Below are 14,943 nucleotides of genomic sequence, written 5' to 3'. Positions count from 1 at the left end.
ATTGTTCAAAATGATGTTATCTGACCCCCTTTTCGCATGTTGATTTATACCTGGCTCGGCTGTCGTCCAAGTTGCTGAGGAGGCCTTTCTTTTGTTAACCTGCTTAATTTAACCATATTGATTACGCTTATGTTACTTACCTTTAAAGAAGATATGTCACAAATACACTGAGATTCATCTTTTTATATGTTAACAAACTGAGTCAACCGGGAGCCGTCTTCATCCAGGAAGGGTGAGACCACCCTGGGTACTAAAGCAAAAGTAAGTATGATACAGTAAACTGCCGCTAAAATATAGCCAACCAGAATTCCAAAGAAATTTGGTGCTACCACCTGCATTCAGCACTCTAGAGAGGTCACTTGATGTAAGTAGGATTTTGACAACAGTATCGTAAATCTTCTATTATAAATAAAGAGCCCTAAAGAGATCTAAAGAGAAACTTAGCAGTTCGTATTGAATCGCCAAAAATGACGGGCATTTTTCTTTTTATGATATGAATTACAGCAGGGGCTAAAACGCTTACTGTAAATGTACCAGTCTGCACTTTTTGTTCGAAAATTTAGTTATTTATTTTACTTCATTTTTATGTTACATCAAACGTACCAGAAAACTATCGCAGTAATTAGGTTAACCTGTTCATATTGTCCTTCAGCAGCATGATCGAAATAAAAATATTGTTCTCATGAGGGCTTAAACTGCTGTTTTTGAAAAAATAAAAAAATTAATCGGCAAGCTTTTGCTGATTAACAGCATCATCAGGCATATCGTTGGTAAGATGATGCCGTTGATCAGCGAAAGCTTGGATTTCGTTTTTCTTTCTTTAAAAAACAGCAGTTCAAGGGCTCATTAGAACAATTGTTTTATGTCAAAAGTTGTCAAGGTGTTCCTAAGGAATAAAAGTAGACGTAAAAACTTTTAACGAGGGAGGAGATCGAGGGAGTGCGCTTACTCAAGCATAATGGAGAGGGTAGGGTGAAAACTTTTTTGACTATTTCACTAGCGGCAAGTTTTCGTCCTGTTATTTTAAAATTGCAATGTATAATAAATGATAACCTGACATTTCCCATTTAAGATTTTTTTTATTCAGACACTGCTGTCTGGAAAATGGCCGTCAGTTTTAAACTTTTTCTCGGATCACTGACCAACTCAATGTATTCCAGTGAGTCGTTTTCCATTCCGACGGCAGTAATCCGAGCTCTCTCACCAACGAAGAAGCACGCAAAAAAGTAACTGTCATGCCTGACCATAACACTTGAGCTTTCCTAATGTATGATATCCTTCTTCAACTGAATCATTCAGGTCCGCCAGCCTGATCTGTGACACAGGTAATGATGACTTGTCAGTCAGCAGACCGCTGTCTTCTGTCCAGCCTCTGTTACCACCGTGGCAATTACACTTTTTTCCACTTGAGCAAGAGTTTGTTACTCCGCATGCGCACGTGTTGGCTGATCCACCTGCTCCTCCCCAGTAGTTCATTTTCCTTCCATCACGTGACACCCACCAGGCAATAGACTCCGATACAAAGCCTACATCATTATGACACTCAAATTTGATGAATTGTTCACAGCTCTGTGACACTCGAGTGAGTGCTGCTAGCTGAGCGGTGCTCGCTCCATTGTAAGTCACATCTTTACTGTAACAACCAGGCTTATCAAACCCGCATCCAGGAATGTTACCAACATATGTTCTCCTCTCGCTGTCGTGACTTATAACTGTTACACCAACTCCTCCTTTGTCAGTCATGTCACAATACACACTGAACGGAGCCACGCCTCCTTTGCCATCAGGGTCAATCATATAATTACCTGATGAACTTTCACTGAGGCCTGATTTAATGCTGCTACAAGACGTTTTTGACGTTTTCTTTAGCACTTCAACAGTAGACGATGCCTTAATTGTTCGTTGATAATTTTTAGCTACACATGTGTAAGTTCCGGCATCATTTGTGGTCACCTGAGTTAGAAATAAAGTTCCGTTTGGGAAGATAACGTGATTCTGAGGGAGATTTTTGTTTTTTCTCTTCCAAGAAATCTCTATGGATCCCTGGGCTTGGCAATTGAGCATCAAGTTTCCTAACTGAGGGACTACAAACTTTATTGGAGGCGTCAGGGTAAATGCGAGCCTGTCAATCACAGCTACTAGTGCGACAGCAGAGTCTTCTCCAAGGGGATTTTTTGCTGAGCATGCGTATGTCCCACCATCTGCCTTCGTTACACTTACAATGTTTATGTTCCCATCGATCACTGCAGTCTTTTCTTTTGGCACGGTACCTAATGCTTTTCGCCACGTAACCGTTGGCATCGGCACTCCAGTAGCTTTGCATACAAGGGTCACGTTTTCTCCTTCTTCAACGATAACAGAGGAGGGCTTTTGTGTGATCAAGGCAGCAACTGCAATTAATAAACACGAAAGAGCATATCAACCCGATCATTTTGAGCCGGCACCCATGCAACAAGCGTAAGGCCGTCGCCCCTGTGAAGTCTGAGGCATCAGTTTTGTTTTAATGCTGGTTTTTTATAGCGACGGAGTCGGAGTCCGTAGTCGTAATCAGAATTTCACAGCGTCATAATTTTCGTCTAGGATGATGATGGTGAAGATGATGAGTTAGGATTCCGCTTACGATAGCCGCGATCTTAGTATAGTATACAAAATGTTTGTGCAAAATGTTTGTGCAAGTAAATATTCTAACAAGTGCATATCCAAGAGATCGACCCGAAGCTCTTTCGAAGCTTAGGTGCAATATACTTAATTGCTAGTACTGTAACAGTATTTTAGTTGTTTGGTTGTATGACAGTGAATTAAGACTACTGGGACATTAAAATTGGGAAGTAAATTACCTTGAACAGCTAATGTGGCCGATGAAGTCATGACTCCAAGAATATTTCTCGCCCTACATGTGTACACACCTCCGTCTTGTGACGTCACATCTCGAATCATCAGTCCACCACGTGATTGTATAATTCGTTTGTCCAAAGGAAGACTGGAATTTTGTTTCATCCACGTGACCTGAGGTGTTGGATTTCCTTTGACCTTACACTGCAGTGACGCTATGCCAGTTTCGTTTATCACCATGGACACCGGAGGTGACACAATAGAAGGGGCTGAGATTGATTCTCCAGGATCGCCCTTGGGTCCTTGAGGGCCCTGATCGCCTTTAGGTCCAGGAGGCCCCTGATCTCCTTGAGTACCTTTGTTTCCTTTAGGTCCTTGGGGTCCACGCGGTCCGCGTGCACCATGCTTACCTGGGGCACCAGGCCTTCCTCGTCTTCCCCTTATTCCTCTCTGGCAGTTTACCTTACAGGCCAGGCTACTCAGGGCCAGCTGGACTTCTCTTTTGACGTCGTCACGACTGACAATTAGACTTGTGTTTGATTTCTTGTTTTTATTTTTTGAGCTGCGTTTGTGGCGACTGTGTGTTTCTGCAATTAAATAATAAACACACTGGGTGATCAAACCAAATTTAGAAGAATACCGGCCTCCTACTCTTGTGAGCTAAAATATCCCCCCAAATATTTTTCAGGTTTTATCCCAGTTTCTTCAGTTGAAGCATCACTGCCGCACTGTTTGTTATGTGTATTACCGTATTGCTATTTTCAAATACAGGTCAATCCTGGGAATATCATTACGCGTGTCCATTCTCTCTTTTTTAATCAATAACTAATGGTTTGTAAAGAATTTTGGTTAGAGTAACACATATTTCGACTCCATCTCGGCTTTCGACCTGTAGCAGGGCAGAAGATATCCTTATTCTTTCAGACAAAGGGGAAGTTTTTCTGTACAAACCTACCACGTGTTGCGGCTACATATTTTGCTACCATACCGGACGTAATGTTCAAGTACACATCTGCTGTTGTCACGACGACTTGTTGACGGAAGAAAAGCTGAGAAAACGGAGGTTTTTAAATAAATACCATGATGTCCTACATCATACAGCGCATGCCCTATCAGGGATACTATCGTATTTGGGCTTTCGTTTGGACAGGCGAAAAATGATCCATTACACTACCTCTGGACTCATATTTTTAAAATATTTAAGTAGAGAAAAAATCTCCGTTTTCAAAAATATTAGAATACGTGTGGACGAGACTTTGGTAAAAATAAAATCTTGCTGGTATGAGGAAATATACCATACCCTCTGACCTCATGTAACCGAACGGCCTTATCATCTCTTCTTTCACTTCCTGTTAGCAGTTTAGCTAAAGAGGAAGTTTTCACTATAGCACGTTCTACCGCCACAGCTGAAACTTCCCTCTCGATGATGTAATATTAAACACCTAACTGTTTGCGTATATTGAAATAGAAAGAAGCAACATGCGTTGCATATTGCGCCCTCTAGAACTAGCATACTCTCAAAACGCTAATATATACTTAATATCGTAGTACGAAATAGTCATGAATTAAAGAAATAAGGAGCCCATTTGCCATTTTTTTATGCCTTATTCACATCAAAAATAAAAAAACATGTTAAAGTTTTTATGTACACAGCTGTATATGACTGTTCAAGTATAGTTTCACATTAATTCTATAAGATGCCGCTGCTCTGATTTTTGTCCAATATTTGTAACTAAACTCATTACAGAATTAAGTGCACATAGGCTGTTTTATTCCCGAAGTAAAAGTTTGCCTTCGAGGTATTGTTCAGTTCTACTTTTCACCTTTGTAAATTCAGTAAACATGTTATCTTATTTAAGTGGGGATTCATTCAGCAACCAACGTGAGAAAACTGGCTCTCACCTTTACTCGAGTAGCCGTGTGGAGGGAAAGCAATCAGCTCGTTATTTCCAGTTTGGCTTGGCGCAACATTTCCTTCTTTGTGGTGAGTCAGGACTTGTAGCATTTTTCGATGAGCGTGAAGTTCGACCTCAACCTGAACCAGTGCCACGAAACAAACAATGGAGAGAACTATTGACGAAAAGGCTAGAGTATTGGAGACTGAACGCGTCTTTGACGTCTCCATCACTCAGATTAAGAGCGTTGGTATTTGAAACAAACGAATTTTAAACTTGAAGCAATTGGAAGGCTGTTAACTGGACTTTTGCAATTTTCGAGTCTAATACCTTCAGTGGTTATTTCTTTCTGTCAAGTGTCCCATATAACAACATCATTAATAACCTTCAACTCTCTGAAACCTGACCTCCGTTTCGCTGAACATTTCCGCTTTTTCTGGCTGTTAACCAAAGTTTAGGCCTGAAAGTTGAGGAGAGCCATTAAATAACCAAAATATTACTAGTTTTTAGACTATAGTAGTAATTGCAAAGTAGGGAAGGGCGTTAGACAGGGAGGGGTTATAAGGCAAGGGGAGCGGGAGTGAGAGCCGGACCAAGGTTCAGGGTCTTAAAATAACTGATCCAGACATGTTAAATGGTTGGCCACACTAACGGGGTCTAAGAAAGTCCCCTACGTACCCTACGATCATAAAATTTAGTGGGGCAGGAACACGTGACGAACTCCTAAGAACGTCTGCGTGGTAGGCTAATGTAGTCCTTAACTTCTTCCAGTGCTCATTCAGACCAAAGCTAAAACAAAAACTCGAAGACACGCTTAGAGCTCGTAAATTTTCGAAATAATATCAGTTTTCAATAGACGTGAACGAGCTTATTTCAAGTTTCATTTCATTTTTTCATTTTATTTATTCCTCCAATTCCTATCTGATACATAGTTATGAAAATATAACTGAAAAAAAAAATAAAATAGTAACAGATAAAGATTTACAAAGGAAATAAACGCGTAAAATAGAAATTACAACACTTAAATTGAATTACATTGTATATTGGAAGGAGAGGAGAGGGGCACATCTAGATAAACTAATATTGTGCCCCTTAAAGTTATGTATAACAAAGGACTTAAGATTATTAATAAAAAAGTAAAGGAAAAATGGCAAAATAGCTCAGAAAGTTGTAAAAGGGGTATTGATTCATTAGTATTGAGCCAGGTACCAGCGTATTTCAAGTTGGATAAGGAAAAGAGGTACTGACCAACTCGCATTTCAGTGGCCCGCGCCGTTTCCCATTTCTTACTGCGTTATCCTTGATTTATAACTAAAAATGAAAAAGCACGCAATAATAGAACTGTTTGTTGAAGACCACAGTATTATTTGCGACATTTGACTGTTTATAATTTATCTGCGTAGTTACCTTATTATAGGAAATTAACGCTCCATGAAATTAAGGAACTGGAAATAAACGCGACTTAAATTAACCCGAAGTTAGTGGAAAACGATTTTCGAATTAAGGAAATTAACGCGGAAGAGAGGGTAACATTTCACAATAAACGAAGTTGACGCGACGCTTACAAAGAAACAAAACTTGTTGAGACAACGGGATTAAAGTTAAACTTGAAATCCGAAATGGATACTTTGTTCTTGGCTCTTTCCTTAAACGTATACAAAGGGTTTTAAAGGAATAAATCAGGCCACTTCAAGTTCTACACAGTTTCTCTGTAACTGGCGGAAAAAATACTCCTACTAATAAAAATACTTCTCTTTCTTAGATGTCAAGAATGTCAGAAGGTATTGAGAAATTGGAGTCAAAATAATGGAAATAAAGGTCATGGAACTTAACGCTACACTTAATTAACGGCACGGAACATGAAGCCCCAGGGGAGGTAGGCTAAGGTAGCCTGCCCCAATGTATGCTCCGTTCGATCTTTAAAGCCTTATTTATGAATGAAAGCACGCTAATTTTAAGATACGAACAAAAGCTGTTCCTGGTTGGAACCTGACTAATTTGTCGTATGTTTGTCATCATATTTTTCTTAGCATCGCGCAGATTGGTCCCTATTTTCCAGGCCCTATTCATGATCATGGCTAGACTTTAATCATGATGAGACTAGGTAGCTTATGGTACAACTGTATTTATTGGTCGAGATTTGAGACACTGTCTAGCTATAAAAGTTCTGCTATTTCAGACCTGGTCATTATTCGTCCAGCTTGCACGAAAGCAAACAGTTACAGTAATTTTGTTACCGACCCTCCCTCCTTATGAAGGAGTTTTGTTGTGTTATGTATCAATAAAGTTTGGGGGGTCACTCCTTGTGGTGCAGTTGTTAAGTCTGCGTTACGACTTCCCCCAAACTTTTGGCTTTAATTGTGTCTTGCCATCTTATTTATTTGCCTTAATCTTGTCCGATCCAGCCCGTGCGGCGCTGGGGAGATAAAAAAAGGCTCCGCCAATGCTCTTGTCCTTAGTGAGGCTTGTGTTTTTGCTGTGCCCATAACCTGAAGTCGCTAGAACCTTCCACAGGGCTGTGTCCCCTCCTTATTACGCCATCTTGTAGTTATTGTCTTATTTGCCTGCATTCGCTATTTAGTTGTGTTACCTTTTCATGCGTATCTTAAGCGGAATAGTGACATTAACATAAATTAACGCTAATTTTGGAAATTCGCGGTTAATTTCATGAAGCGTAAAATTTCCTATGATAAGGTACTATCATTTTTTAAAACAAAATTTGCTAAGGTATCCAAAATTTTACAGAAATCACTTAGACTTCACTTGTCAGGCCATAAAATTTAAACCATCGTAATGTATGATATCGTGGGTAAGTGAAGAGATTCGTATTCGGGCTGCTCGCCACCCATACAGACACAATCTCCCGATGCATTACTAAACAAAAAACTGTTTGTCTTGAAAAGCAAAATTTTCTTTGCAAAATTTAGCTGCATATGATTAATTTAGCCGCATAACCCTACCACTGTTTTGCAAAACAAGAAATGCCTGTGTCAAAAACTATATACAGAAATCAGTTCATGCCTGCCCATAACACTTGAGCTTTCCTAATGTATGATATCCTTCCACAGTTGATTTATCAAAGTCTTCCAGTCTGATCTTTGTCACAGGAAGAGCAGACTTATCTGTCAGCAGACCGCTGTCCTCTCTCCAGCCGCTGCCACCGTTGTAACAATTACACTTTTGGCCATTTAAGCAAGAGTTTGTTACTCCGCACGCGCACGTGTTGGCTGATCCACCAGCGCCTCCCCAGTAGTTCATTTTCCTTCCATCACGTGACACCCACCAGGCAACTGACTCTGGCACAAAGGCAACATCATTGTTGCACTAAAATTTAATAAACTGTTCACAGGTTTACGAGACTCAAGTGAGTGCCGCCAATTGAGCTGTGTTAACGCCAGTGTAAGATACATCTTTTCTGTAACAACAGTAACATCCAGAAGTCACACCACACCCAGGGATATGGACAACATGAGTTCTACTCTCGCTGTCGTGACTCATGACTGTCACGCCAACTCCTCTTTTAATTTGTCACTCATATCACAATACACACTGAAAGGTTCCACGCCTCCTTTGCCATCAGAGTCGATAGTATAATTACCTGATGAACTTCCACTGCGACCTGACTTAAGACTGCTGCAAGACTTAGGTGTAATCACCTTAACAACAGATGTCGCCGTTACTGAACGCAGCGAGTTTTTTGCCACGTACGTATGGGATCCTGCATCATTTGGTGAAATGTTCCTAAGAAGTAGAGTACCATTTGGATACAAAATATGATTTCGTGGAAGATGTTTTCCCACTCTAATCCAGTCAACTTCTATTGTACCTTGAGCTTCACAGTGCAACATCAACTTCCAAGACACCGAGGTGACAGCTTTAATGGGTGGAGTGAGGGTAAATTTAAGTCTGTCGATCACGGTTACCTGTGCGATTGCGGTGTCATGTCCAAGGAGATTCGTTGCAGTACATGCATACGTCCCGCCATCTGCTTTTTCTACTTTGAGTATTGTAAGGCTCCCATTTTCCACTGCCCTTTTCTTTGGTATCCGGCTAAACGCTTTTTGCCACGTGACAGTCGGTATAGGTACACCACTAGTTTTACACTGCAGGGTGACGTTCTCTCCTTCTTCAACTATTACAGATAACGGCCTTTGAATAATTAAGAGCGGCCGTCCGTAAATATCACCTGGGGGTGTGCAAAATGAAAAAATCGAAAATCCCCAAACTTTGTCAGAATATAGGTCTAGGTAAACTATTTCTAGAAAAATAACGTTTAGTTCGATTGGATTTTTATTTTACGCGTACGGCGACCGAGTCGGTTCGGAGGCTCTCAGATCAGTTTTCACAGGCTCAAGACCATATATTACTTAAAAATCGTTTGAAAATTAAAGAAGTAACAAACTCTGCCTCTGAAAATTTTAATAGAAAGAACACAACTTAACCAATAGTTTCAATGTACAGTTTTGCTATTCGACGGCAAATCTAATATTTTTCGGATTTTTAATAATTTTACTTATTTTACCGATTTTTGACAGACATAAAATTGGCAAATTTCAGACACAAAAATCACTACTTGGTATACGGCTTTGAGCCATAACTTACCTACAGATAGAAAGAGCAAGGTGTCTCCTTCAAATAAATGCAATAAAATTTTTGGGCAATCCTGCAGGGAAAATTTTTGAACGCCAAACAGAAGCGACCCTTGAGGTCAAAACACGCCATTTTGTCAGGACATTCGAAGGGCAAAAACAACGATACTCCCGGTTAACAAGATACTTATGCGTTTTTCCGCATGGAATTCTTTCTATTTGCCGAGACAATTTGTTTTTAAGCAGCTATATGCCTTTTTCTGCACATTTTGTTGGGAACCGTTTGCGAACAAATTACATTTTGCGTCTTGCACGCAATTCAACGTGGAATTGTAACTTTCTTAGTATGATATTAAGAAACCCTATTTATTCACCTACCATTTTTTTAAAGCCTGTCAAAGATATGCAACAGCATACTCTCTTCCCATCCTGTACCAAATACTTGTATATGTCACGTTTGCGTGACACTGAACATGATCATGAGGAAGTGCAATGCACTTCAAACTGGAAGCTGACTGAACAATTTAAGTAAGCCTAGACAGTCATTCAAAACTATCCCAGCCTGAAACTATCTCGTCTTAGGACGTCTCCTTTTTTCCTTTATATTGTAGCTGATTAGATCTTTGTGTTTTAGAGATCCAACGTTGACAACCAGCAGGATCGTCTACGGCTTCTGGAGTTTATTTCTTAAAGATTCGTAGTGGGCAACAAATTCAATAGAAACGTTTATAATTGTAAACATCAATCTTTCAAAAGGCTCTAACTTATCACTAGTTAAAATATGAGAGAAAATAAACTGAACTGACTGATTGAACACACTATGACAACCTTCCACTTCCGGTTTAAGAAATAAACTCCACTTAGCTGTGGACGAAGATCCTGCGTACTGGTTGCCATTGTTTGATCTCTAGGAAAAAAGATCTAATCAGCTAAAGTATTGAAAAAATAAACACGGAGACATGTGAAAATATCAATTATGTGTGAATGTAATTTTAAAATAGTGAAAATATGCTAAAAATGTGCTAACTTTGAGAGTCTTTTACCCTTAGCGTCAGTAACATCCATAACTCCAATTCCACACCCCAACTCCCTACCCCACCATACCTCCGCACTCGCACAAGCCGTGAGCCACAATCCCTCGTTAGCTTGGATGCCAGGAGATTTAGTAGTAAGGCCATTCAACTACTCAGTCCCAAAAGGGTAAATTTGCTTATCAGCTTACCAGATTTTCTGTTATAACGCAATGAAATTGGAATACTGTGCTGGGGAAGGTTAGAAGAGAGTAGGTGGACATGCTCAAAATCTCAGTAATTAGTTACAAGAGCACGAATTTACACGTTCATCGATCAGTTTCACTGAAATATCTTCGTTTTCCAGATCAGCATAGGCAACATTGACTCGCTCAACGACACGGGGTACCTAACAAAGTTTTATACAGGGAGTCACTGCCCCAGGAATGGTCCCATTACCCATGTTTATACCATTTTTGGCTGAAAAGGTGTCCTCTTTCGTGTACTTTCCATTAAAAACTGATGTCCCTTAAAAAGTCGCTTTTCTTTGCATCCCTTCAAACTGCTTTGAATGCCCTGTCCCTCTCTTTTTCCTTTCTTTAAACTGTATGAATAGATCAAAAACCAAGATATTTTCTCTGCATTTTGTTTCTTAATCCTTCCTTGTGGGTCCTTTTCTCAACCTTTCATATATACTTTTAATATTAAAATCGCCACCCTTCAATATACCTGAAACCTTTGCTATCCCTTTCGGGCGGAGCCAGTTGCCGTAAACGCTATTATCATAGAGAGTTCTCCGGGCGCTCAGCTGGGGTAAACTTCCCAAAAGGCTGTGCTTCTCCTCGAGAAACTGATGTTTTCTCTAAGGTAAGTGGGGGCGCTGAAAGGTGCTTATAAACGCATCCTTGAACTGGACGAAAAAGAGCTGGCTTCGAGGGCTTTGCGTTGGGCACGCCCCCGGGGGCCCCGGGGAATACCGATAACGCTGATCGCTGGCTGTGCGTAAGTCTTTCAAATAAAGCCCAGTTTTATATACATTTGGAGGTTAGGGAGTTTTGATCATCGAAACGATGAATTATATTTGCCCAATATTTCGGTCTGCAACACAAACCTTTAACTGGGGGATAAAAAAGAACAAAAAATGAATGCAGATGCAAGATGAATTCGAACGTTAGTTTACACATGCGAGATTTGAATACATAGTAAACAGAAAATGACAGGCTACTAAAAAGATAAATGTCACTTACGGAGTTCATCTCGTTGATTTATACCACGGGGTTCTAATACCATTTTATTTTTGTTTTATTTCTTTTTTTTTCTGTGAAAACTGATCTGAGAGCCTCCGAACCGACTCGGTCGCCCTACGCTTAAAATAAAAATCCAATCGAACTAAACGTTATTTTTCTAGAAATAGTTTACCTAGACCTATATTCTGACAAAGTTTGGGGATTTTCGATTTTTTCATTTTGCACACCCCCAGGCGATATTTACGGACGGCCGCTCTGAAGGTTCCCACTGCAATAAAAAAAAACAAACAAGAGTTTTGTAGAGCGTATTACTCTGTTTCCTTGAGGGCGAAAAAGAAAGATCTTCTTTCTCTAACTTAAGACATCTTTTATTGCGAGTTTAACTCTTACACCATTTGAATTCGCCTAAGTTAAGAAAATATTTCTCTCTCGTTTGTAGAGGTTTCTATAAGTAAGAATAAAAAATAATTTATAAAATATTCAAAAGTGAACCATCTAGGGGTGAAGGAAAAGGCAAAAGACGTTTCTCCTTCACTTAACCTCTGCCACGCCTCCTCGCAGTTTAGTGCTTACAGTACGCTGCTTACCTTATTAAGGTAGGTACTGAGTCAACCCACACGCGCAGCTTAACGCGAGTGCGATAAGGAACGAACCATTAGAAAAGTTATAGAAAGGTGGGATGGGAGCGAAGTACAGAAAAATTTATTCATGCAAGGGAAAATTTACTAAAGAAATAAGGGATCGATATTCTAATGAAAAAATGTAGTGGAACCTCTCTCCTCTGGGACACCTCCACTCAGGGGACACAAACTTTGGTCCCGGAAAAACACCCATATAATCTTTGTATCTGTTACCTGTATTAAAGGGACACCTCCATTCAGGGAAGAGGGACACATTTCCTGGGTCCCGAAGCCGAAGTTTGACCTCCATTCAGAGGACACCTTAGCACTCAAAACCTGACTGACACAAAGAGTGTTGACATTTTCAAGTTTGCACTAATGACCATTGTGGAAACTTTGATTCACAAACTTAACTATCTCACTATAAAAATTAATGTAATTTGAATTGATGTGATAGGAACCTGGGTATAAGCACCTCGTCGGCCAACATGTTATGTCGCAGGGATAAGTTAATGATGATTTCTGTATGTTTTCTTAGCGGGTTAATTATTTACCAGCTCTAGCCCAACCTCCATTCAGGGGACACCTCTATTCAAGGAACGCTTGCCTCGGTCCGAAGGGTGACTCCTCAATAGAGATTCCACCGTATTCATGCAGCTCAAAAACTTCTCACCTCCGCCATAACTTTTCCAATGGTCGGCTCCTAAAACGGCGAAGAGCATCTGCACTATCCTTATGACTAAAACGTTACGTAGTAGATGAGAGGTAGCTCTCCATAAGACCAATACATGGACATCATTATGTGTTGGCAGTTTGGCAGTAAGAACATTACGCAGGAAGTTTTGCCGAGCTTTTAAATTGGTAAAGTTGCTACAATTTGCGGTTTGGCTCGAATATCCGTAACGCCACAGCGTGGAAAAACACTAAGCAATTTGGTTGGTATGATGAGCGAAAATTTTTATTGCCCTCAATATTGCCCTTTTTATTGCCCTCATTGGATTGTCCCCCAAACATCCCCCCCCCCCCCGCCCCACCTCGAATTATTACCTTGGACAGTTAACTTGGCCGATGATGTCGCCACGCCAAGAATGTTACTTGCTTTGCACGTATACACTCCGCCATCCCTAAATGCCACATCTTGAATCATCAGTCCACCGCTTGTTTACACGATCCTTTTACCTACGGGAAGACTGGAATTTTGCTTTTGCCACGTTACCCAAGGTGTTGGATTTCCTTTGACCTTACACTGCAGTGATGCTATACCAGTTTCGTTTACCACTATGGACACCGGAGGTACAACAATAGAAGGAGCTGAGATGGATTCACCAGGATTGCCCTTGGGTCCTTGAGGGCCCTGATCGCCTTTAGGTCCAGGCGGCCCTTTATCTCCTCGAGTTCCTCTTGGTCCCTGTGGTCCTTGGGGCCCGGCTGGTCGATGTTTGCCTGGGAGACCAGGCCTTCCCCGTTTTCCTCTAATTCCCTTTGGGCAATGCGTCTTGCAGAGCAATCTATTCAATGCCAGCTGAACTTCCCTATTGAAGTCCTCACGAGTGATGATTACACTGGCGTTTGAATTCTTGTTTCGATTTTCCGAGTTTCACTTCTGGCGACTTTGTGTTTCTGCAACAGAAAGAAAACTTCGTGTTACAAGTTGTAATTTTTTCATAGTAGCACTATAGCCAACCCCACCCGCGTAACAATATGACAACCTCTAAAAATGCACGACAGTCTCTCTAGATTTGACTCTATAAGCAGCCAGCAGCTTTTTTTTCCATCGGTATAGAAAATTTTACCTTGGAAAACAATTTGATACCGGTTGTTGACAAATCGTTATGTGCTGTTTTTCCATCCTTGATTGAGTATCCATGTTGTTTTGTTTTTCAACTAAAAATATTTAATAATATAGAAATACTCAGATTATCGGTCACTTTTCCCTTAATTTACAAGACGGGTGTATTTTAAGACGACATTAAAAAGTGGCGAGAAGTCTTTGATCAAGTTTCGAAAGCAGGAAACTGTCCGTTGCTAGACGCTTGCAATCATGTCATGGCAGCCTAGTTCCTGGGCTTTCGATTCTCTCTCCTCACAGCCTATGGCAAAGTCCAGGATTGACCGAGCAGAGAACGCCTAAGACTATTGGCTGTTTCCTTGGGTATCAGTGAATTATCGAGGAGAGCTAGAGCGAAGGGATAGAGAGAAAGGTGGGGTGGGGGAGGGGGGCGTTCCTAAGTCTTCAAAATACAATTCAAATAAAACAGTGTTTAAGAGCGACTGTCTGTAAATATCGACCAAAATCGACTGTTTGTGGCACAAGTTCAAAATTCGAATTTCGCTCATTTTTGGCTCATCGATAACCCTTAATGAGTAATGAAACATGCTGTAGTTAGTTTTCCCAAATAAGGAATTCTTTTGTTAAAATTCGAGAAAACTCATTTTGCCCGTTCGGAGCTCAAAATCCACTTCCGGTAAAGCAAAATTTTACACAAATTCCATTGACTCGTACGTCAAACCACAACGATTTGGTAGCCTTTGTAGAAGACGAATAGTTTTTATGACCCATTCTCTCTTATAAGACGATAAATTTGTGAAAGCTGTAATAAGTTTGTGGCCAAAAAGGTATTGTTAAAAATAGGCCCTCTTGGCAATTTCTAACGTTCAAAATTATAGGGTTAAAATAATGTAAATTTTTACAATGCGCTATAACTTAGAATTTCGCAAATTGACTTTCTACTGCTTAACTAGGCCCCAAT

General features: G+C 40.4%; 3 protein-coding genes and 1 pseudogene across 3 annotated transcripts in view; all 4 read right to left on the bottom strand.

Moving 5' to 3' along the window:
• LOC140944521 (uncharacterized) overlaps positions 1-14,943 on the bottom strand; it is a 145,898-nt gene that overhangs the window by 66,985 nt on the left and 63,970 nt on the right. The gene's annotated exons all lie outside the window — the stretch shown is intronic.
• The window catches only part of LOC140944875 (contactin-5-like), a 70,802-nt gene that overhangs the window by 20,287 nt on the left and 35,572 nt on the right, over positions 1-14,943 (bottom strand). The gene's annotated exons all lie outside the window — the stretch shown is intronic.
• LOC140944880 (uncharacterized) lies at positions 1,199-5,142 on the bottom strand. The gene is made up of 3 exons (XM_073393982.1): positions 4,735-5,142; positions 2,838-3,419; positions 1,199-2,390 (listed from the first exon to the last, which is right to left on the bottom strand). The coding sequence occupies exons 1-3, from the start codon at positions 4,955-4,957 to the stop codon at positions 1,234-1,236; spliced, it is 1,962 nt and encodes a 653-aa protein (XP_073250083.1). The 5' UTR covers positions 4,958-5,142; the 3' UTR covers positions 1,199-1,233.
• The window catches only part of LOC140943270 (uncharacterized), a 17,111-nt pseudogene continuing 9,424 nt past the window's right edge, over positions 7,257-14,943 (bottom strand).

Source organism: Porites lutea, chromosome 7 (assembly GCF_958299795.1).
Source record: "Porites lutea chromosome 7, jaPorLute2.1, whole genome shotgun sequence".
NCBI classification, from domain to species: Eukaryota; Metazoa; Cnidaria; class Anthozoa; order Scleractinia; family Poritidae; genus Porites; species Porites lutea.
This window is presented reverse-complemented; position numbering and strand designations above follow the sequence as displayed.

Coding starts and splice junctions, on each gene's coding strand:
- LOC140944880 (XM_073393982.1), bottom strand. CDS start 4,957: ATGGAGACGTCAAAGACGCGTTCAGTCTCCAATACTCTAGCCTTTTCG. Junction 3,420..4,734: donor ACACGGCTACTCGAGTAAAG/GTGAGAGCCAGT, acceptor ATTTAATTGCAG/AAACACACAGTCGCCACAAA. Junction 2,391..2,837: donor GGCCACATTAGCTGTTCAAG/GTAATTTACTTC, acceptor TATTAATTGCAG/TTGCTGCCTTGATCACACAA.